This window comes from Triticum urartu, chromosome 7A (genome assembly GCF_056163025.1).
Source record: "Triticum urartu cultivar PI428250 chromosome 7A, HENAU_Tu73, whole genome shotgun sequence".
Lineage (NCBI taxonomy): Eukaryota > Viridiplantae > Streptophyta > Magnoliopsida > Poales > Poaceae > Triticum > Triticum urartu.
The window spans coordinates 435,213,092-435,237,227 of NC_141879.1; the positions used below are offsets into that span (position 1 = coordinate 435,213,092).

The following is a 24,136-nucleotide window of genomic DNA, read 5'->3' on the forward strand; positions in this document are numbered from 1 at the left end:
CGGCGCACACAGCGAGCGTTTGATGAGCCAAGCAGATATGGGGCACCACCTGGTTGGGTAACACCAGAAATACCACTTGGATACTTCAACAATACAAGCAGATTTCCAGATACACCGGAATCATCAGAAGCATGGACATGTTCTTCTATGCAGCAAGCACCAATATTTGGGAATACAAGCTTTGTCACTCGTGGGTTGCAACAAGGCCAACAATATCCCCAACAACAAATGTTTTCCTTCCCTAGCGCATGCAGAAAGACAAGGATAGGAAACCGTGGATGGGTTGCAACAAGGCTTCCACCAGTCGCTCCGTCAACATCAATCATCCGTGCCGCAAAAGCGGTTGCGACGGGAAGACCAGGCCAAAGAGACAGAAATTTTGGCCGCTATAGCAGGTTCCAAAGTACAAGATATGAGCCATATAGACAGGAGCAACCTCACAATGAATCTGAGGGGAGACGGCCGTACAATGAGAGACGAAGATCTTCGTTAACATTGCTCCCTCCAAGATATGCATTGCTGCATGTGCCAAGGGTGACACCACCCGCGCCCATACACCAGGATGAACAGCAAACACCGGAGGCAGCACAGAGCTATACACATGTAAGTATCCATATAGAAAAAAACCATACAAGCACAGTTCATACCATGGTACTGTGACCACCCCATCTAACATTTTCATAACTGCGTTTTTGTTTGCTCACTGTTGCGTGCAACCACCTAACATTGAAGCTTATGTTCTGCCAAGGCTAGAGATGCGCTTTGAAACTTTTGAAGAAGCAAAGAACTTCTACAACCTCTATGCGAAGCATGGGGGTTTTGCTGTCAGGGAAGGCTCCAAGTTTAAGACCAGAGCCTACCTTTATTGCACGTGCTATGGAGTCTATCATTCGAAGGTGTCTGAAGCAAATAGACAGTGGAACAAAACGACAGCCAGGACTAACTGCGGGGCTAAAATGAGGCTGAATATTGAAAAGGATGGAACACTTGTCGTAAAAGAGATAGTCTGGGAACACAACCACAGGCTATAGCTCACTCCACAAATGCTTGTCTTCTTGCACTCCCACAAAAACTTTGACAAAACAATCTTGTAGTACGTCAAGTACCTACAGTTCAAAGGCATTGAACACGCACAAATCATGAGCATACTGGGCGGTGATGACCCTGGTAGCTACTTCCTCAAAATGAATGCCAAAGACCTGATTAACCTGTAAGTACAAACTTGTTCTCCTCCCATAAACCGCCTATGTCTTTTTTCCTCTGTCAGTACAAACATATTATGCAACGCATGACCTGACGCCAGTTCAACATGCATTTTTGAATGACTATTCACTTTTAATATCCAGGAAAGCAAAGAATTCAAGGATGGATGATGTGGACGATGTCCTAAAGACTGTCAACTTCTTTAGGGAGATGAAAGCTATAAACAGGGAATTCTTCTGTGACATGCAACTCGATGAGTCCGACAGAGTTAAGAACATATTCTGGGCGAATGCAAGCTGCCGAGGGGCCTATCAGGACTTCGGTGACTGTGTAACATTTGACACCACATATAAGACCAACAAGTACCATATGCCACTTGGGGTGTTTGTCGGTACTAACAACCACTTTCAGACTACATTCTTTGGTTTCGCCCTGATAAGAGATGAGGATGCAGAATCATTCAGATGGCTGTTCAAGACGTTTTAAGGTGCATGAGAGGGAAGGCTCCTACATGCATCCTCACAGGTACAACCGTGAAAACCACCCCCAACCACCACCACCACCCCCTTCCCCCAAAAAACTAAAAGGAAAATAACACGTTAAAAAATGTTGTGTCAGTTCTATTTGTATATATGCACCAACATATGCTGACCACTCCACATCTTTTTTCTCATTACCAGACCAGTGCCCAGCAATGGCTTTGGCGATACCAAAATATTTCAAGAACACAGTACACAAGATGTGCCGCTGGCACATTATGAAGAAGTACAGGGAACACCTCGCATACCTGTACTACCTGCACGAAGACTTGAAAGAAGAATTCACATCAATCCTCAATAGGCCCCTCATGCCAACTGAGTTTGAGGATGCCTGGAAAGGACTCATCGATAGGTACGACCTCCCTAATGATGCCACGATGCTGGCTATGTGGAACGAGCGTGAGAAATGGATATCACCCTACTTCAAAGAAATTTTCTGCGCCAAAATGACATCCACACAGCGAAGTGAGAGCATGAACTATGTAGTCAAGAAAAACTTTGTAAGTGAGAGACAAAACCTACACCGGTTTGTCAGCCAGGTAAACTCCTGCGTCAAAACCAGGAGGCAGACAGAGAACCAAGAGACAATGGGTAACAGGGTATAGCTCTATCACCTATCGTGAGACAAAAAACATGCTTACTAAAGTAAAACTTTATTAGTTAGACAAGTTTTTGCTATGAGAAAACTAACAATTTGGTCATCATTCTTGCATGTGCAAAAGGAACAAAACACACTGACCTTCTATGGGTTTGACACCCAGATGGCAAAGGCTTACTCGCGAGCTGTGTACAGCGAGATAAAAAAGGCTAAAACTGAGCACACTCTTCACGACGACAGAGAGGGAAGAGCCCACAAAGTACCTCGTGCTCTACAACAACCCGCAAAAACTGTCTGCATGGTCTCAGCATGCGTTCCAGGTGGTTGCAGACCCTGTGGGAGAAACATATGAGTGCGAGTGCAGGCTATGGGACCACACAGGTGAGGACTGCAAAAAAATGTTACATACTGTACTACTTTATTTGCAAAGTTTTTGTTCGAATGAAATGACAAAAAACATGCACCTCTTCCGAAAACAAAATACAGGTCTTTTCTGTGTGCATGTCTTGTGCATGATGCAGACAATTAAGGCTCCCAGCGTTCCAGAAAATATATCCTCAGGAGATACACCAAACGCCCGAACATCCAGCCAACATTCGACAGAAATAACTTGAGGACAATAGCGTCAAACAAGGCATCCCAATACTGCATTGAAAGCTCACTGCTGACGCTCAACATGAGGGTGCACAGAAAAAGTTTGAGAAGCCAAGAGCAAATGGCGAGGTCGCGGGTCGTCATGGACAAACTTTAACAAGAACTTGACGCCATGCATTCTACTGAAAATGGAGGTGTGGCGGAAAATGATGCCATTGAGAAGGATATTGCTACAATGTTATCCGAGATGAATCATATGGGAGCTGTTGACCCGTTCGACAACAAGGAAGAGGAGCAGCAACAACCAGAGCTTGCCCATGTGCACACTCAAGATCACCAACAAGCTCACATGCGAGATCATGAGCTTGATGGTGCTGTAGGCGAACGACATGACAACAACACATCCTACCAGCAGCATCATGAAAGAGTGATTAAACCACCCATGTTCTCAAACACAAAGGGGAGGAAGAGCAAGACGCAGGCAGCGAAAGTAGCAGCCAAAAAGCCGCCACGCCCCATCAAGCGTGTGGAATTTGGCCCGGACGGCAAACCTCTCGGGATAAGGGCATGCAGATTCTGCAACGTCGTGAGCAACCATAACTACCGCACATGCCCACTACGCATAGATGGCACTGCCAACAAGCACAAGCAGATTGGAGCCACCCAGGTTTCTACCAATGGAGACAACACACGTAACAGCTACACTTGCCGCAAGGGTGGCGGAACTGACGGGCATAATGTCTGCACGTGTAAAGTGGGCAAGGACAGATTGGAGCCACCCAGGTTTCTACCAATGGAGACAACACACGTAACAACTACACTTGCCGCAAGGGTGGCGGAACTGACGGGCATAATGTCCGCACGTGCAAAGTGGGCAAGGAGGTCATTGTCGCTGAACAAACACAGGGCAAGGTGCAGAGTTCTAAAAAATCAAATGAAGACGATGAAGAAGAAGAGTTTGACAAGAATGACGACCAATTAGACGAAGACAATGAAGATGACACTGTCGGGGACGAGGAAACTGAAACTAACGATGAAGTTGCCAAGGCTCAACCAGGAAAGGGTGCCGGCAAGGCACAACATTCGGGGCCAGTTAGGAGAAGCTCAAGGCTGAACAACTGAACAATACATAGTGGTCTCAGTTGCCTCGGCACACAATGAGGAAATATTTCAGAAACACTATCGTTACCAAAACTTATTTAGCTTTATCGTCGATTTCTCGATCAGTACTATAGTTAAGATATAATTTGTGATTTGTGCCTGCTGGACCAGTGACATTATTATGTAAACCAATTGATGATCCTTTTGAATGCAGTCACAAATACGTTTGAAAAAAAATTATCTGGATTTACCTGATGCAAACACTACTGCCGACCAGTAACTCATCAGCAAAAATATGTCAAGGAAAATTTAAACTCCTATAGTATATCAGTACTGATAGTTCTCAGTCGTCAGTACAAAGACAGAGTACACATCAGTACTGATATAATTTGTGATTTGTGCCCGCTGGAGCAGTCACATTATTATGTAAAACATTTGATAATCCTTTTGAATGCAGTCATAAATACATTTGTGCTGACGAAAAACACTACTGTCAACCAGTCGTCAGTACAAAGGCAGAGTAAAACAAACACACCCATGAACACCTCAAAAAAACATCGTTTTGAAAAAAACAAAGCTATGTCTGCTTCTGCCAGTCCCAATTCAGAAAGACCATCAGTACATAAAAATAATTACCTCAAACAAAAATGCGAATATAATACATTCTGTATTGATGAAAATCTAATTTATCTGTAAAAAATACTCAGAGATTATCTTGATATAATCAATCCTTTAAAAAATACAAAAATTATTTTAAAAAACATTAGCATCACACATAGTCTCATTGGTATTTGGTAAGTTCAATTACACTTCAATCACCAGTCCAAGTACCACAGTAGAGGACTACAGACCTCCATCATCACCAACCCTGACATATGCAAGTGGGATAAGCAGCCAATAAGTACAGCTTGACAAGACGAATCAGTGCGACAGTAAAATGCCGTCATCACCACCCTTGAGACCTGCAAGTTGGATTTAGCAGGTCATAAGTACAGCTTGACAAGACTAGTAAGTGCAGCAGTAAAAACCATTAGACTTGGATGGTTACTTCTTCCAGGCCACCACCCGCGCCACCCATTGAGCGGTTGCCACAAGGGACTGCAAACGGCGACCCAACGCCACTACACCGACTACACCCACGCCCCCGACGAACCGCCTCCCACAAATCCCCGTCGACGCACTGCAAAAAACCCCATTCTCTTCCATCTCTCCATCATCCCCACAAACAACCATTGCCCTTCCATCTCCCCTGCACACAAACCACAAACTTCTCTCTCACAAGCCCACAGCCGCCGGAGGAGGGCGATGGCGGAGGAACCGTCCACCAAGCGTCATCAAGACGAGCCGTCGGACAAGAGCAGCAACCTCATCAACGTTCACGTCCCCGGCGAGAAGCGCGAGTACACCAAAACCCTTAGAGAGGTTGAGCTCCACGGCAAGGAGATGCTACAGATCATCTGCACCAGCGAACCAGACAAGGCCGACGAGGTGATCTCCAGGCTCTGGAGGAAGGCTGGCGGCATGCTTCGTAGGATCATCGGTGTTGGTGTGCACTACACCAACGAAGATGAACCTCCCCAGATGGCAGCAGTCCTATAGTTGTGTGTCGACGACCTCTGCTTGGTGTACCACATCGCAGCGGCCACAAAATGGTGAGCCATCCTACTCATTTGCCCTGTTTGGTTTATCTGTTTTATTAGTACTATATCCTGAAAATTTCATCAGACTTGTTTCCCAACTAGATGTACTAGTGTGGCTTGTGAAAAGTGGATGCACTAATGCATTTTCTCAAGTAGTTACACTATAAATGTATTTTTGAACCTGATGCATCGGATTACTATTTGGAAAATCTTGCGGAAGATTAATTTCTGAAGTTGACTGACTAGTCTAGTTTCTGAACTTGATCCAATAGTGCAGTTTATGTACTCAATGTATTAAAAAGATGTTTCTGAACTTGATGTAGTGAAGTATTTTCTGAACTTGATCTAATGTTATTCTCATAAGAACAAAACTAAGGACTTGGTGAAGCACTGTTTATGTGTTATCCTATTCAACAAAAGTAAACTAAACTAGTACCAAAGCAGAACATACAACATTGACTGAAACTATATATAATCCAAAAAAGAAGAATAACATGATGTACTTAATTTAATTTCAGAACTTTGTTTACTAATTTATGAAGTACATTCATCCATTATTTATGCTACATAAACATCTACTTAATGGATTCATCGCTTGTACAACAAAACAAAAATGAATAATTCAAACATCAAAAGTAATGCTGATTTTCAAAAATGTCTCTCCCCTTGCAGGCCCAAGCGCCTGAACGAGTTGCTGCAGCATAAGAAGTTGTTCACATTTGCCAGTTTCAGCATTGAAAGCGACAAAGAGAAGCTGAAGTTGTCCGGTTTGGAGATCAACCCCGACAAGTTCATCGGCATTCAGCGCAAGTGGAGAGTACCATACACCGGAAAAGAGTACAACTCCTTGACTGATGTTGCAGCCAGCGTCATCCACCCATTCTACAAAGGCATGAAGAAGAACATCAACACGCAGGAAGACTACAAACTGTGGGGGACCAGCCCGCTGCCAGACAACCTCATCGAGTACGCAGGAGTAGATGCATACGCCACATACAAGGCATGGAGCATGATCGACTACATCGCAGATGGTTCGGAATTTGCAAAAGAGCGGGAGGCTGCGAAATTCTACGACCACCCCTATTGCCCCTATGCGGGATGAAGATACATCAGAGCCTGCCTTTGTTTTACTTTCGCTTGTGCTTGTCTTTTATCTTGTTGTTTCAAACTAGTAGTTTGCTCTTGTTGGGTTGAACCATTATGATTATGTCGTGCTTGTCATGGTTGAACTAGTTTATTTATGTCATCAAGTACAATGTTTTGCTTATCTCATTATATAAGTTTGGTAGCTTCGTATGGTGTTAATACATCATTTCAAATTCAAAAGTAGCTTCTGAATAGAACTTTGTGGCTGCTCTAAAGTACTAGTTATGATGCAACTAATAACACAACGTTGCTCTATGTCTAGTTTCGATTTTGTATTGTATAGAAAACATAACGTTGAGAACAATCAGCACAATTTGAGTTGCTTAACAACGCTTCAAAAGTTGAAGCAAAAATTCTTAGTACTCCATGTAGTGTTCTCATTCATATGTAGCTGCTAGATAATTAACAAGTACTACAAACAGAAAAAGTTAAGAAGCATCAGCACACACTTATGTTGGTCGCTTGCAGATTAAGAATCACAGTACTAGTACACTTGATCGGACATTACATACTTACTACAATAAAAAGTACATAGAAGCATCCGTCCGTAAGCGCTACTATGAATGGACTATCAGTACAACTTAGTCTACACGCAAGTACATCTTAAAATTACACTTACACAAAACTGACAAGAGCTAGAACAAAAAGTTTCAGTCCAAGTTACTGCTGGAGTCAAGTACTAGATTCAAACAAACAAAAAACAAAAAAACTGACCGCCCAAGGTCAGGCGCAGGCCCTGACGCCGCTAGATACTTGAACTCGAGCCCATAGGTGAATCCCTAGTAATCCGCACAACGCAGGGCCCACCGATCAGGGCCCACAGGTCAAGAGAGAGAGCGTCGTGTATAAGCGCTTAGGTAAGTATTCAGAGGAGTTCGACCAGTGAGCCTCGGCTACGCTTATAAACAGGTTCGGAGCTCCCTCGACTAGCGAGGTGGGACTAAACCCAGAGCGCATGCGCACGCCGCACTGCACAGTCGCACGGACGAGCTATCTGGGCCGGAAAACGGCCCAATGGTCTACATCGTTTACAAACACCACACCAAATAAGCCCAGTTAAACCAACCACAGGACGAGGCAAAGAAATATAAACTACAAGAAAAATGTTCGAAACTGAAAATATATAAATTCAAATACTAGTTCACAGGAAATAACTTTGAATACGAAAAATAAAAATAAAAATAATTTTAGCTCTGCACCACGGATGATAAATAAAGGGAGAAAATATGATACAAAAACAATGAACCTCTAAAAAAAGAGAACTTAATAGCCTATCTGTTAAATGCACATAATTTAAAAAACTGAATTAAATATTACTTTCAAGTTCAAACTACTAAAATGCAAAAAGTTCAATAATATAATGTTTGTCAATTATGCTAAATTTCTTATTACATAAAATCTAACAAGTTCAACTACTAAAATGCAAAAAGTTCAAACATATAATGTTTGTCAATTATGCTAAATTTCTTATTTACATAAAATCTGACAAGTTCAACTACTAAAATGCAAAAAGTTCAAAATAGAATTTATTTGTCAATTATGCTAAATTTCTAATTTATATAAAATCTCACAAGTTCAACTACTAAAATAAAAGAAGTTCAAATAGAATTTATTTGTCAATTCTGCTAACTTTCTAATTTATATAAATTATGTACACACCTCAACGAACGGTCTGGTCGTAAAACAATTTCAATCCCCACAAAACACCGAAAAAACAAAAAAAAATCAGTTCAGTCATACATATGACGTAAGTACCAAAAAAGCAGGATCAGTCAGGCCACTCACACTACTACGACACCAAATTTCAAAACCGCACGCTGTATGAAATTACATTTCAGTTCACATAGCACTAAACCATAAGTGCACTAAAATGAGAATACAAAAACTATAAAGGCCTAACTTAGGTAAGTACAGATGAAAATAAAATAAGTACCAGTTTTGAGCAACAACTCCCAGGGCACTGAAAAATATCTTCAGATAAACTAGTCTATAAGACTTCAGTGGAAAAACAAAATACTTAACATCCTCAGGGAAAACATCACAAAGCATACGTCACCTAAACAGTCCAAAATGCCGTCATCACCACCCCTGAGACGTGCAAGTGGGATTTAGCAGGTCATAAGTACAGCTTGACAAGACAAGTCAGTGCAGTAGTAAAACCATTTGAATTGGACGGTTGCTTCTTCCAGGCCACCACCCGCGCCACCCACTGAGCGGTTGCCACAAGGGACTGCAAACGGGCACCCCCACGACCACCACACCCACGCCCCTGACGAACCGCCTCCCACACATCCCCGTCGACGCACTGCAAAATACCCCATTGTCTTCCATCTCTGCCTCATTCCCAGAAACCACCATTGTCACTTCAATCTCCACTACACACAAACAACAAACTTCTCTCTCCCAAGCCCACAGTCGCCGCAGGAAGGCGATGGCGGAGGAACCATCCGCCAAGTGTCATCATGGAGAGCCGTCAGGCAAGAGCAGCGACCTCGTCGACGTTCACGTCCCCGGCGAGAAGCACGAGTACACGAGAACCCTCACAGGGGTTGAGCTCCACGGCAAAGAGACGCTGGAGATCGTCTGCACCAGTGAACCAGACAAGGCCGATGAGGTGATGAGCAGGCTCAGGATGAAGGGCGGCGGCTTGTATCCGAGCTTCATCGGAGTTGATGTGGAGTTCACCAGCGATGAGGAACCTCCACAGATGGTGGCAGTCCTGTAGTTGTGCGTCGAGGAACTCTGCTTGGTTTACCACATTGCAGCAACCACAAAATGGTAACCCATACTACTGTTCATTCATCTGTTGTACTAGTACTACTCAGTAAAAACTTCATTAAACTAGTTTCCCCAACTAGATGAACTACTATACTTTGTGAAGTGTATGCACGAGTACATGTTTCTCAACTTACATGCAATTCTGAAACCGTGAAGTGGATTCTTTCACCAGATTAGCATCTGAAAAAAATGTTTATAGAATACTGAACTTGATGCACCAAATTAATTTATGAACTTGATGTGCTAGCATAGATTCTGATCTTGATGCACTAGTATAGTTTATAGAATTGATGTATTAAAAGATGTTTGGTGAAGTGGTATAGGTCCATATCTTGATGCACATGTTTCTCAAATTAATTTCTGAACTTGATATAGAGCTGACGCTCAAAGATGTATCAAGCGCTGGTATAGGTCTTTTATTCAACCAAAAAGAAAACTAAACTTGAATCAAGCAGCACATATATCATTGAATCTGTTAAAATGATTCTTGAATTTGGTGAAGCACTGAAGACAGCAAAAAAGAAAAATAACATGGTGTAGTTGAATTTAATTTCAGGACTTTGTGTACTAGTTTCTGGACTACATTCATCCATGACTTATACTATATAAGCATCTGCCTCATGGATTATCACTTTCAAAACCAAAAAATAGAAGAATTAAATCTTCAAAAAAGAACACTAACCTTCAATGTGTGTCTCCCCCCTTGCAGGCCCAAGCACCTCAAACAGTTCCTGCAGGAGGAGAAATTGTACACATTTGTCGGTTTCAGCATTGGAGGCGACAAGCGAATGCTGGACAAGTCTGGTTTGGAGATCAACCCCAACAACTTCATCGACATGCAGCGCAAGTGGAAAGATCGACACACCAGCAAATACTTCGACTCCTTGGCCGATGTTGCAGTCGGCGTCATCCACCCATTCTACACCAACATGAAGAAGAAGATGGACAAGGGAGAACACAAAAAGTGGGGGACCAGCCCGCTGCCAGACAACCTCATCACGTACGCAGGAATAGAGGCGTACGCCACGTACAAGTCATGGAAGACAATCGATAACATCGTGACAGGTTGGGATATTTCAGAAGAGCAGGAAGCTGACCCCTACTACCATTGCAACTTCGCGGGATGAGGATGCATGAAAGTCTGCATTCGTGTTGCTCGCACTTCTTCCTGTCCTTAATATTGTTGTTTCAGATTTTTAGTTTTCTTTCGTTATGTTGAACCAGCTACCTTATGTTATGTGTGTCAGGGTTTGAACAAGTTTGCCTATTTCTATCATGTACATCGTTTGCTTATGTCAGTCAACAAGTTTGCTAGCTTCCTATTTTTGTTCATCCATCATTTGAAGTTGAAGTAGGTTGAAGTTGAAACTAGTCATGCAGAAACAAAAAATCATACACAGATATTTTCACAAAAAAAACAAAAACAATGGCAGACTAACTAAGGACAACAGCAAAATAGTAGAATTGGACACTCAGTGCAGCTTAGACATTTACGGTAGTACTATCACACTAAGAAAATCAGTTTTTAGTTTCAGAAGAACACTAAAAAGGCTAAGTTTCAGCCGAGGACTACTAAAAGCATCGTGCTAATAGTAGTTAGAAATTTACTAAGTACTGCAACAGGAAAAGCAAAGAACAATCAGTACATATTTCCAAGCCACTAGCATGCTAGGACTGAGAGTTCTGGTACACTTGAACAAAACGGTATATTCATTCTACAAAATATGAAAAGGAATGGGAAGCTTCAGTTCACATTCCATAAAACATTGACACACTCAAGAATAACACTAATAGTACAACTGAAATGTCAGTACAACTTAGTCTGTAAGGCAAGTACTATGATCATACAAAACATTGCCTTGAGAAGAACCACAGCCTAGAAAATAGGTCCCCCCGGACACATATTTAAATGTAGCTAATTTAAACCACTATTTAAATTTTACTATGAAGTTCAACTACTACAATTCAAGAAGTTCAAAAAAAAATTTGCCTCTCAAATCATGCTAAATTTCTTATACTTGAATAAAATCTGGCTAGAGATGACATAGCTACTTGGTCGTAAATAATTTCAATCACAAAAAACTTCAGTTCTACTACATTATATGAAATCAGTTCTACATAACAAGGAAGCGTCACTCCACTCACGCTAGATCCACAAGTGCCATCATGACACCAAATTTTAAAAGCCTTACGCTAAACGACATTACAATTCAGTACTAACATAACTATACTATAAGTATAGGAAAAGAGGGTACAGAAACTATAAAGGTCCAACCTAGGTTGGGACAGATGAAAATAAATGATAAATCTCACTTTTCCAGCAACAACTCGTAATGAACTTGGGAAGACGTGTTTTTAGTTCAACTAGTTTACAAGACTTCAGTAGAAAAAATAGAACTTAACTAGAATGAATTCCCAATGAAACATACACAAGTGATATATCACACAACTATCAAAAATCAAAGACATCCAAACACTACAATCAAAGCTTACAATGCTTTCAAGAGATATATCACATAACTATCCATTTCACTACGCGAATGATGACCATTTCTTCTATGCACCAGGAGCCAAAGGCTGAAACTCCATGGGAAGCTCCGTCACCAGAAGCTGGTTATTCTGGTTGAACACAACTCTATACAGATCCTCGGCCTTCCAATCAACAATACGAGGCTGCAAAACAATGAAACAAATTATCAAAAATCATGACACATTAAAAAGAAGAATACACAATCAGGCAAACATGGAAAAGTGAAAAGCTCAACTAGAACCCACATCTTTATCTTGAATGTTCCCAACGATCTTTTCACCATCATAGGATCCTGCATACTTCAGAGTATAATGGCCACATTCATTCGCCCCTTGAAGTGGAACCTTCACAAACGTTGGTTTCTTTGCAAAAAGCTCCCATTTGGGATGCTTGCTCGCATTGTACTGAGCATCACCATACACATCCTTCATTACTTGGACCATCCTAGAGATCTGTAAGAAAAGATAAGAAACCACACATTTTCAGATCTAAGAAAAAGCAGAAACAAAGATGCAGAAAAATTAATCCAGTACAAATAATAAATGTCACTCACAATCTTCTCGCAGTCTTTATGATAGGTGTTCTTTGAAGGACGATGATTATTCGGATAAGGTAAAGAGTCAAGGATGTCGACGCTACTTCGGTACCGATTCATGACATATAAGGAAAAGTGGTTCACTTTCTTATCCGTTGGTAAAACCATAGGCTTGAATAGAGGCATCATGATCTAAAACAGATGACGAAAAAAGAGATGTTAAATATTCAAAATAAAAACTAGCATGACAACAAACAAATAAAACCAAAAATCAGCTAGTAGATCTCACAAGGTCGGCACTGAGCAAGTCTTCATTATCTTTAACATAGCTCTTGAAATCTCTGGCCGCACTCTTCACATTAAACTCTTTATTTTCATCGCCGTAAAACGTACAGTCAAGCACAACCTGCAAAAAAGCCAAAAAAAGAAATAGATAGGGGAAAAGGATAAACAAAGCAAGGTATTATCAAAACTTGTAAAACAAAAAAGGCGTTCTTGTCTAAGAGAAACAAATGATCTGATTGGTTACCGTGATGAAATATGGACTCAGCAATACCCTTTTCCCAGACGCAAAATCAACATTTCTATCGGGTACTTTCTTCCAATCATCAATAAGGAAGTCCATTACATCACCCTCCATTATTTTCCTAGGTGCAAAAACTTCCCAGATGCGTTTCCCAGTGAAGCTGGTTACGCTATCATCAGGCTGAGGTATCATTGAGAATGTATTGCTGCAGCACGGACAAGAACAAAAAGCAGGGGAAGCAAGATAATGCATTCATAGCAGTTCAAGTTGTATAAAAAGTAATAATTCAGGTCATATCTATCTAGCAGTTACAAAAAAAAGAGGAAAAGAAGAGGAAACGTAATGAGAGATACCCACTCGGCATACTTCTCACATGCTTCATCGCTAAGCAACAGATTATACAACTTGCGAGCCTTGTCCAGGTGAGGGAATCTATGAGGATGAAGCTGCTGCACAGGGGAGCAAAACTTTATAGGAGCTCTGGGTGCACGCTTCGTGCTTGTAACATTGCCAGAATCCAAAGCAGGATCCTTCCTAGCACCACCAGCTCTACGGGCCACTATTCTAGCAAGTGGGGATAAACCCTGGCAGTAGCAGTGCTCCTGGTGACTCTCCCCATGCCAGCAATCTTGTCAAACGCATCATCATCGTTGTCTATCAATTCCACAATGGGATTCTTGGGTGTAGAGGGGCTCTCTACACAAGCAGCCGTAGAACCTTTCAGAGCTCCCAACCATCCCTTAAGAACACCAGACCTTGTCTTTTCTGGAGAATGCCACTGGCTAAGATCAATAGATACGTGCTCGAGCTCCGAGAACTGGCTGCCAAAGATCCTGTAGTCATGCTCATTAAGATCCAGCCACTCACCTGCAAAAATAAAAATAAAAAAAGACCGCATCAAGGGTAAAGTTCAAATACATAAATCATGACAGTACCAATCAAAGAAGTACAAGATGCAAAAAAATACAAATGTCATGCATAGGGTTTGATGCCAAACAAACCACGGAAGTCAACATCAAACACATTGCTAGTTGCGCAGGTGTACAGAAAAGTCTTCCTAATGTCAAGAATGTCTTCGTGGCTGTAATCTAACATTTCAATCACACCATCCTCTCGGCAATGATAGGTCTTGCAGCTTTGTAGCATAAAGAATCCACAATCATGCCTGTTAACAAAAGAAAAAAAATGGGTACATCACAAATCCGAAAACATAGTAACACCACCCTCCCTGCAAAAAAACAACTAACAAAAACTCATTAAAAACGGATACTCACGTGTTTTTCTGCTGCGGCACCCGCACAAACTCGCAAGAGAAACCATCAATATGCGCCGGCGAGAACGGTTTCGCCTTGTCTACGCTAGACTCCCTCCAAACCTTCTTTATGTTATCTGTCATATTCCTTAAGAATCTAACTGCATCACTCTAGGTTTCATCGCACAGTGAATCAAGACACTCAAAACGACGGAACCTCAAATTCAGAACAATCAAGCACCAATGCCCAGATACTTCGCTAGGCTTCATGGTAGCCGCAATGGACGGCGGATCAAAAGTAGGGAAGAGAAGCTGACAAAAAAATCACAGAGGAAAAATGAATTTAACAAAACATAATGAAACAAAAAATTTAGCCTCCAAACAATAAAATAATAGAAGAAAAGTGAAATTCTGAAGTACAAACAAAAAATAAGATAATCATAAGTTTTAATTGAGTAAGAAAAACACTACAAATAAATATATGCTACTCTAGTTAAAATTGCAACAAACATATCAGTTCAATTTCCTTGCGACAATAAGTTCAGCTTCAACAAAAGAAGCACACATCATTCATAAGTGCAGGGCTAAAAAGAAGGTTGCTCAAGTTCTTTCCACCACCTCCCAAACTTGCAAGAAAACATGACAGTTCTAGTTCATGAGTACAAAAAGTACAAGTTCACATACTTGGTCAAAACCATCAGTGCACGATCTCGTAAACCAATTTAGCACATTGGAATCAATATTTCCATCACGGATCTTGGTCTGTTGTACAAAAAGAACAACAACAGTTAGAAAATTGGCAAAAACAAGTTATCATCCTGTCTACAAAAGCAAAATACTCACCGTCACCCATTTAGGAACTATCAACTTGTCAGTGTCTCGGTACTTCTAACGTAGAGAATATAAAACAACGTCAGCACTGTCTGAGTTGAGCATGCCAGTGGGGAAAAACGCTTTAGCAATAGAACCAACACTGGCATCACATTCTTTATTTTGAAACATCGTCTTGTGACTAGAAAAACACAAAAGATTACATGAATTAAAACTACTGCAACAACAACCATTCTCATATGAGAGAAAGAGAAGGAGACAAAAATGGTACGGGCAAAATCCCAAACTAACCATTTTGCACGGTTCATGCGCAACCTCATAACAGCGAAGAAAAACATACCAACCTTAACAACATTTCCACTTTCTGCTTGTAGAAAAAGAAGAAAAATAATAAGTTCAAGCACTACAAGTGAACATGCCCAAAATGCCAAAATTGAGAAGTACACCTCATTTACAAGTCCTTACCTGCACTATCAGTGTTTGACGACGATGGTAGTTCCTGCGATGAGACCAATATGCCTCCAGTTTCAGGGTTTGACGATGGCACAGGCACATCCTGAGAGGACACCAATATCGCTGCGCTTTCAGGGTCTGTGGAAAGAAAATCCTGGGACAACACGAGCGCCTCCTGCATCAAGGGGCCAAAAGAAATCGACAGAAGTAAATCATCATCCTCGGATGGCACCTCCTCCACGCTAGAAGCATCTTGCAATGCATCACCATAATCAAGCCCTCCAGGCGGGAAATCTTCAAAATCAGAAAGATTTTCATTCCCAGCAATACCAACACCAAACGGTTTGCCATCAAGTATGCTAGCAGCACCAAAATCCTCATCAGCAACTTTGGCACCAACATCGCGCCCACTACTCAATGGAACACCATGAGCATCATCTCCACCACTAACAACAGCCTCACGCTCAACATCAGTCATCTGAAGAAATAAAAATTCAGAAAAAGTGAATAATATGAGCAAAACTAATAATCAAAAATAAACTAGCGAGAGGTGCACAGAAAAACAAAACCTTAGAAGCATTAACAGAAACATCATCGATCTTGCTGTTGCTAACATTAAAAGCAACATCACCAACAGGCGCACAAGGCTCGTCGCCAACAATAGGACCCTGATTTCGTATGTAATGAAACAAAAAAACAATGCTATTATTAGCAACAATAAGCACAGGGAATTAAACCACATTGGTGTGCATGAAAATTCAAGAAATATGAATAAACACATTAAAAACAAAAAATAACCTTGCATTTATCAGTAGATGGATCATTAACTCCACGGTCAACAGCAGCGTCAACATTATGACTGGTCTCTTGCATCAACACAAAAAATTAATAAACAGATGGAGATCAGGAAGTTCAACTACAATACTGACAGCAGAACAACATAGTAAAAGCATACAAACACAAAGCACTGACTCACATCAACAACAGGCTGCTCCAAGCCAACATCGTTCGTATGGTGATCAGAAACATTAACCTCAGTACCATCATCAGCCCTGCTGTCTGTGGCGGCAGCCTCATCCTGCTCAATCTGCATGGAAGAAAAATTAATAAACAAATGAAGATGAGAAAGTTCAACTACCATACTGACAGCAGAACAACATAGTAAAAATTGCAAGCACCGAGGACTCACTCACATCATCAACAGCGCGCTCCAAGCCAACATCATTCGTTTCATGATCAGGAACATTAGCCTCGGTACCATCACCAGCCCTGCTGTCGATGGCAGCAGCCACATCCTGCTCAATCTGGCTGATAACAACTTTTGCATTTTCTTCATATGGCTTGCAGCGAGAGTCTTGCATACTTTTGAAATGCTTCATGTTGTTCAACAGACGAACCGAGCTCTGAACTAGATCAGCAGCACCGTCACACATATCACCAATTAAAATTCTCTCCATCTCAATATAGTCCACTGCTTCCTCAGCGTTAAATTGATGACCTTCAGGAAGGATACCACTGATACAGCTCAGATGCTCAACTGTCGTTGGGACCTTTTGCAGCTCAGAACACACAATTCTAAAAATATGCTCAGCGCGCTCCAACGCAGAAACAGCAACATCAATACCAAAACCCTGCCTCTGTGAAGTACTAGCATTACTAGGGCCAGGGGGAACATAACCAGCACCCTCAACACCACGACCACCTCTCAACTCATCGTGCAAAGATGAAGACTTGGGAACCTGAGACGACGGCATCTCCAGGACTGGCCGTTTATACTGTCGGAAAAAAACCTCCTCTTGAGTTTTCCACTACAAGCAAGGTGAAAAATAGTTAATTAATCAATGCAACACACAGGCAAAAATAAAACATGATATTAACAGATTTAAATCAACAGGACTATCAATCTTTAGCTGATAGTGCCAATTTATTAGTATTTACCAACAGGACAGTTTAGCAAAGATATTCAGTTCAACCACACATGAAACAACAGTACTAAAAATCATACCTAAACCTCACAAAGCTTAAGAAATGACAAAATCTAAATAGGTAACTCTGCGGGACACATGTTCACTCCAGCAGAAATAGCTATACCTAAATAAAAAAAGGTCTGCAAAGACACAAAAGAAATAAAACTCACCGGAAGCTTCCCAAACACCCAAGTCTTTGGATCTGCATTGCCTTTTTTATCAAATTTGCATCAACCAGATCAGAAAGCTTGACAGGATCCATGAAACATATGCGGGGGACTCGCATGTCAAGCTCCGCAGTCTTGCCACGGATAAGGCAGTCAAGGTACATTAGTACAGGCCCTATAGCACAACATGTGATTGCCTTCCCCATCGTAACACCATCTTGGTACCTGACAACAGCCCTTCTAAGCTCATCAACCATCAGCTAACAATAATCCATATTAGCCATGTCCTCAAAGACGAGACCCTCAAACATTGCTGCCTCTCTGGAAACACACGGGGCGGCACCAGGCAACACAACCTTCATAAACATAATAATGAAGAACACTTTCAGAGCAAGGTCATCTTTGCTAGGATCCCTGACGAGCACCTTGAGCTTATTCCTCAAATCCTTTGTCTTGATATCTATGTTCCTGCTAATGTCAAGCTCCGATCTTAACTTCATCAGAGCGTCGTCATATCCATCCTCTGACGACCTTGGCGGAGAACAACCACCACGAGGGAACCCAAATAATTGTTGTATACCATCGCTAGTGATGCGAAGCTTCTTATTAGCCTCACCCATGTCAAGAGTCATCGTATCAGGATCTATCCTCAGGTACAAAACTCCCATCAGAGGGCGGGAAATGTTAGACTTCACCCTCCAATTGAAGATAGAACCAAAACCAGCTGCACGAACCCTAGCCACATGCCGACTCTCCAGCAATTTAGCCCAAGCTTCAACCTCTCCCAACGAACATCGCACAGTCAAGCTGAATTTCCGTTGGTCACCTTCATCCAAGGCAACTTTTCCGTCATTGCGACCCACCGGCTTGACCGGACTCATAACGCTAACAGGCTGTAAATGAAAATAAAGAAGCCACACCTTAAATAAATGAATATAGAAAACAAAACAAGCATATGAAGGCAAGTAGAAAAAAGAAAAGATTGCACAAGTTCAACTATTGAAACAACATCAGTACCACCCTTGATTGATGCAAACAATGACCAGCCTCGCCTGGCCAGCATAAAAGCCCAGACACAATTAAATCATTGCAACTACAACTAGTCAGTCACATACGGTACAAAAGACGTACCATTGCAAATTCATCTTCAGAATCAACTTCGATATCATCTTCTTCAGATACAACATCTTCAGCTTCGACATGAGCATGCTTCTTCACAGCTTTGTTCACCTTCGCAGGATGAACTTTACGCTTATTATTTTCTTCCAACAAAGAGCGCTCTCGAAGAGGAGGAGAAGAAGGCTTCTTATTTGTCAAAACCCGTGGACTACGACGAACAGGGGAGCCACCAAGTTTGCTTGGACCAATCTTCACAGCAACACTATCCCCATCAGCTTTGCTATTACCAGGTTGGGAACCAGCTTTCACACATGGGCTACGCCTTTGTGTGCCATCAGGATTTCGATCTGACATCTTCCTCTTCAAAACAGCTTTCTTCTCCTTAACTGCATCACGAGTAAAAACTTATGTCATATGAGTTTGCATCAGGTTTGTCTTCACCGGCATGTCACTTCCATGAGATCCATCATCAACAGTTGAAAAGGCCGCGTCACCACCTTCATCACCTACGCCTTCAGGAGCTTGAGCAACATCCCGATCACTTCGTTGAACACATGCAGCCTTTTGACGCTGTTCCAACTCCTTTCTCCTCTGGAAATCACACTTCTTCTTTCTTATCCTTTCATCCTCGAGCTGTAACTGCATAGGAACATCCTCAGCCTGAGTAACAGGCTCAGTGCCATCAACACTCTATGACTGAGTAACAGACAACTGCAAGCTGCCATCAACATCATCAACGTTAAGAGAATACATTCCATCATTTATATCATTGACAACATCAGCAATGTCCTCAGCAGCACCATGGCTGTCATTAACTGCATAAACCAACAAACATAAGCCTGCACGTATAAAATCAAAACAAAATTAACATTGCAGAGACAAGATAAATAAAGCGCATAGCATCAGACACAAACAAAAGGAACAACTGATGTAGCTAAGCATATTAATGTATTCAAGGCTGATAAAAAAAGAGCAAATATAAGGGAAACACCAACAACATCCGCAAGTTCTTCTAGCGGATTTGGTGTCTCAAAAATAACATTCACAAGATCTTGAAAGCGTTCTAATTTTTCAGAATCAGGAGGCACCGGCACTCCAACATCTGCAACAACATCATAATTAGCAAAAAAGTACATGAACAAGCATTCAGTTAAACTATATGAACACTACAAGTGCACCCAATAAAACAATATGAACCCACCACTGGCGCAACAAACTTAAGAATGAAAACTCTTTCACCATCATACCAGTTCTTCACTGACTACTACAACCTATTCAAATGCCAGGACAATAGTTCAAACTACAAATGGTGATCAGTACTACAACATGTCTGCAGGTCACATCAACCGCCAAACCTATACACACCACACATTCCAGGGCAAATTTAACAGCTATCAAAAAACATACAACTTATAAAGTCAATACAACCACACCTATACAGCCTAAAAACCAGATCTGTTAAAACATCATCCAAATTACAGGGAAAAATCACCTGCATTCAACTTGTCTGGGCTGGATGATGTAACCATTGAGATCTACAGACCTAAAATCTGCCGAACCAGATCTGCAAAACACATGAACAAAAATTAGGGCTCTGACCTATTTCAGAAAAATAAGCACGCCATACAAAGCAAAACTCTTACAAGCAAACACAAAATCCGCCACGGAATCAAATATCACTGTCGCCAACCACTCGTTCAAGAGCAAAGGAACCCTAGCGAATCCAGCCTGAAACAGCAAGAGAGCAAGAGCTAAGAAATAGAGGGAAAATCTGTACATAAGAGGACGCAAGGGAAGTCAATCGCACACCAAAAGGAGCAAACAGAGCACCCAGACCTCCACCCCTGGGGTTCAACCCGCCGGCCGACGCTCCCGCGGCGAAACAGGAGAAGCAACTTCTCTGCAATAAGAGGAGAACGAAGAAGGAATCTATTTGGAGAGGGGAGCGGAGCGGAACGGGGGAGCGCGGAGGTTAAAAGGTGAGTGGGAGAAAACCGATGGCTAAAGCCCAGAACCGTGGCGAAGCCCACTAACTCTAGGCAGTTACCAAAAATAATAGCAAAAATTAAAAACAATAAAAAAATAAATACAATAAAAAAATTAATATAGAGGGAGAAAACAAACAGCTAAAGTACAAATAATAACTCACAACATTACAATAAAAATTATCAAAAATTACAAATGAAATAATAATTCATAACGGTGATGGTTTTTCACCCAAAAAAATAAAGATAAGATAACGGGGGCAAATACTATGCCCCTCGGTGCACTGTGATGCGCGAGCAAGTCCATACAAGGATGATGCGTCAGTACAACTACGCCCCTCGGTGCGATACGGTGCGGCAGCAAGTCATGTTACGGACTCGCCTCCGCATGCGACGCCGCGGCACGCCGTGTCGTCGCCTGCTACGGCTCGTTCCTGGCTCGGCCTCGCCGGGATGGGGGAGGGGGTCCCGACCCCCCTCCCCCACCGTCTTGGCCTCGCGATAACGCGGTAGTGCGCTCCTTTGACAGGCACAGTGCGGTTATTCTGTTCCCCCCACACACGCACCCACACACCCCTAAGATAGATAATGGGGGATGTGTCAGTATAACTATGCACTGAGGGGAAGTGCGGTTATTCTGTTTCCCCCCCACACGCACCCACACACCCCCTAAAAAAGATAGATAATGGGGGCAAGTCCATACAAGGAAGATGTGTCAGTACAACTATGCACCGAGGGGCAGTGCGGTTATTCTGTTTCCCCTCACCCCCACACACACCCACACACCCCTAAGATAGATAATGGGGGCAAGTCATGTTACAGACTCGCCTCTGCATGCGACGCCGAGGCACGCTGCGTCGTCGCCTGCTACGGCTCGTTCCTAGCTCGGCCTCGCCGGGATGGGGGAGGGGGGTCACGACCCCCCTTCCCCCAGGCTCGGCCTCGCGCTAATGCGGCAGTGCACTCGTTTGACAGGCGCAGTGCGGTTATTCTGTTTCCCCCCACACGCACCCACACACCCCCCTAAAAAAGATAGATAATGGGGGCAAGTCCATACAAGGAATATGTGTCAGTACAACTATGCACCGAGGGGCAGTGCGGTTATTCTGTTTCCCCTCACCCCCACACGCACCCACACACCCCTAAGATAGATAATGGGGGCAAGTCATGTTACGGACTCGCCTCCGCCTGCGACGCCGCGGCACGCCCCATCGTCGCCTGCTATGGCTCATTCCTGGCTCGCCCTCACTGGGATGGGGGAGGGGGGTCACGACCGACCCCCTCTTCCCAGCTCGGCCTCGCGCTAACGCGGCAGTGCGCTCGTTTGACAAGCGCAGTGCGGTTATTCTGTTCCCCCCCCCACACGCACCCACACCCCCCTAAAAAAAGATAGATAATGGGGACAAGTCCATACAAGGAACATGTGTCAGTACAACTATGCCCTTTGGTGCGGTTCGGTGCGGGGGCAAGTCATGTTACGGCTCGTTCCTAGAACAAAACTCACAAGAACTAGAACAAAAAAGTATCAGTCCAATTTACTGGTGGAGTCAAGTACTAGATTCAAACAAAAAAATTAACGCCCAAGGATCATAAAAAATTAACGCCCAAGGATCATAAGTAGTAGTCCGCACAACGCAGGGCCCACCGATCAGGGCCCACAGGTGAAGAGAGAGAGCGAGCGCCGTGTATAAGCGCTCTGGTAAGTTTTCAGAGGAGTTCGACTGGTGTGCCTCGCCTGCACTTATAAACTGGTCTAGAACCCCCTCGACTAGCGAGGTGGGACTAAACCCATAGCGCACGTGCATGCCGCGCTCCACAACCGCGCGGACGAGCTATCTGGGCAGAAAACAACGACTCAGCCAGATGGCCCAACACAGTACTTCGCCCCATTACAAAATTCTAGCCGATCACACACGACAAAAAAATGCAAATATTTAAAAAAACCTCACAAGAAATAAGTTCAAAAACAAATAATGTAAAAAGTTCAAACACATCTTAACTGTAAGAACTAAAAAATAGAAATACATATATTTTTTGGAAAATTAAACGTAGAAATTTGTAAATAAAAATTTCAGAAGCAAAATTATAAAAAGTTCAACTACTACAAGTCATAAGGTTCAAGTAAAAAAAATACTGTGCAGCAAAGATAAAAATCTTTTAATTCTAAAAAATACTAGAAATATCATTATTTAACTGTTAAAAAATGTGATCCAAAATTCATCTAAAAAAGATAGAAAAAATGTTATACAACAAACAAATTTGATTGGTAATTGACAACCTAAAAAAGTTCAGTACTATCATTAACAGAATGTAAGTTCAGCAATCTCGAAACCAAAAAAAGGGTTCTACAAACATCATCAGCGTATAGTTCCTTCTCCGAGCTATGTACATGAAAATATACCAGTCAAAACAAAGGATGCCCATCAGTTCAACTATAGAATTTTTCAAGTACTAATATAAAGAAATATATAAATAAAGCAGTTATACTTGAGCAAAACAGATAGGAAAAATTATACAAGCCATGCAACTTTTGACCACAAATCAGTTCAACTTAAGATAAAACAGCAGTTCAAAAACTGCACATGTCAAAACATATGCAGATAAAACAACACATTCAGAGGGGAGACAGTTGAATTCATTTATTCATTCAAACAGCTGCTCCCTCACAACACAAATCTTAAAAACATAACATTCACTACTTCAATCATAACGATCAAAGAAACGACGCCATTTAGCCCTAGTGGATGGATGTGGAGCCGTGGCTGCTCTCGCCCTAGCCCAACTGATGATCTGAACATGGTTCCTTCCCCTGCCCTCTGGGAAAAGAAGCTCCAGTTCATTGGAGTTGCAAGTATCCATCACCTCACACGCAAGGTGTCTGTTGAACTCTGCATCCACTTCCTCCTCGGCAGCACGTTGTGCCATCTGCCTGCGCCTGCGCCTCCTCCTCCTCCTCCTCCTCAGCTCCACTACTGCAGCCCTCGCATCGACGGCTTCCCCCTCCTCCTCTGTGACCTCTCCCAGCTCAGGATCCATCTGGATTTTCTTTTGGTTGCAACTGGTGGAACGAAAGTGACAGAGGGCTCGGCCTTTATACTCAAAGTGCAGAAGGTATGGGGTAGGCAGCCAGTACAAGAAACTTGCTCCAATGTCAACGCACAGTAATACAAGC

The 24,136-nt window shown here is 42.4% G+C and overlaps 4 protein-coding genes across 4 annotated transcripts; all 4 read left to right on the forward strand.

Moving 5' to 3' along the window:
• Positions 1–755: 755 nt before the first annotated feature.
• Positions 756–1,689, forward strand: LOC147959853 (protein FAR-RED ELONGATED HYPOCOTYL 3-like). Its single transcript, XM_087532961.1, has 3 exons — positions 756–992; positions 1,095–1,210; positions 1,347–1,689. The coding sequence occupies exons 1-3, from the start codon at positions 756–758 to the stop codon at positions 1,687–1,689; spliced, it is 696 nt and encodes a 231-aa protein (XP_087389087.1).
• Positions 1,690–1,897: 208 nt separating this feature from the next.
• Positions 1,898–2,347, forward strand: LOC147959854 (protein FAR1-RELATED SEQUENCE 5-like). Its single transcript, XM_087532962.1, has one exon. It carries the CDS (start codon positions 1,898–1,900, stop codon positions 2,345–2,347), a length of 450 nt encoding a protein of 149 aa, XP_087389088.1.
• A 3,941-nt stretch (positions 2,348–6,288) lies between these two features.
• On the forward strand, positions 6,289–6,777 carry LOC147959855 (uncharacterized). Its single transcript, XM_087532963.1, has one exon. The coding sequence runs from the start codon at positions 6,289–6,291 to the stop codon at positions 6,775–6,777; it is 489 nt and encodes a 162-aa protein (XP_087389089.1).
• A 2,475-nt stretch (positions 6,778–9,252) lies between these two features.
• LOC147959856 (uncharacterized) lies at positions 9,253–10,726 on the forward strand. The gene is made up of 2 exons (XM_087532964.1): positions 9,253–9,542; positions 10,309–10,726. The coding sequence occupies exons 1-2, from the start codon at positions 9,253–9,255 to the stop codon at positions 10,724–10,726; spliced, it is 708 nt and encodes a 235-aa protein (XP_087389090.1).
• Positions 10,727–24,136: the final 13,410 nt, after the last annotated feature.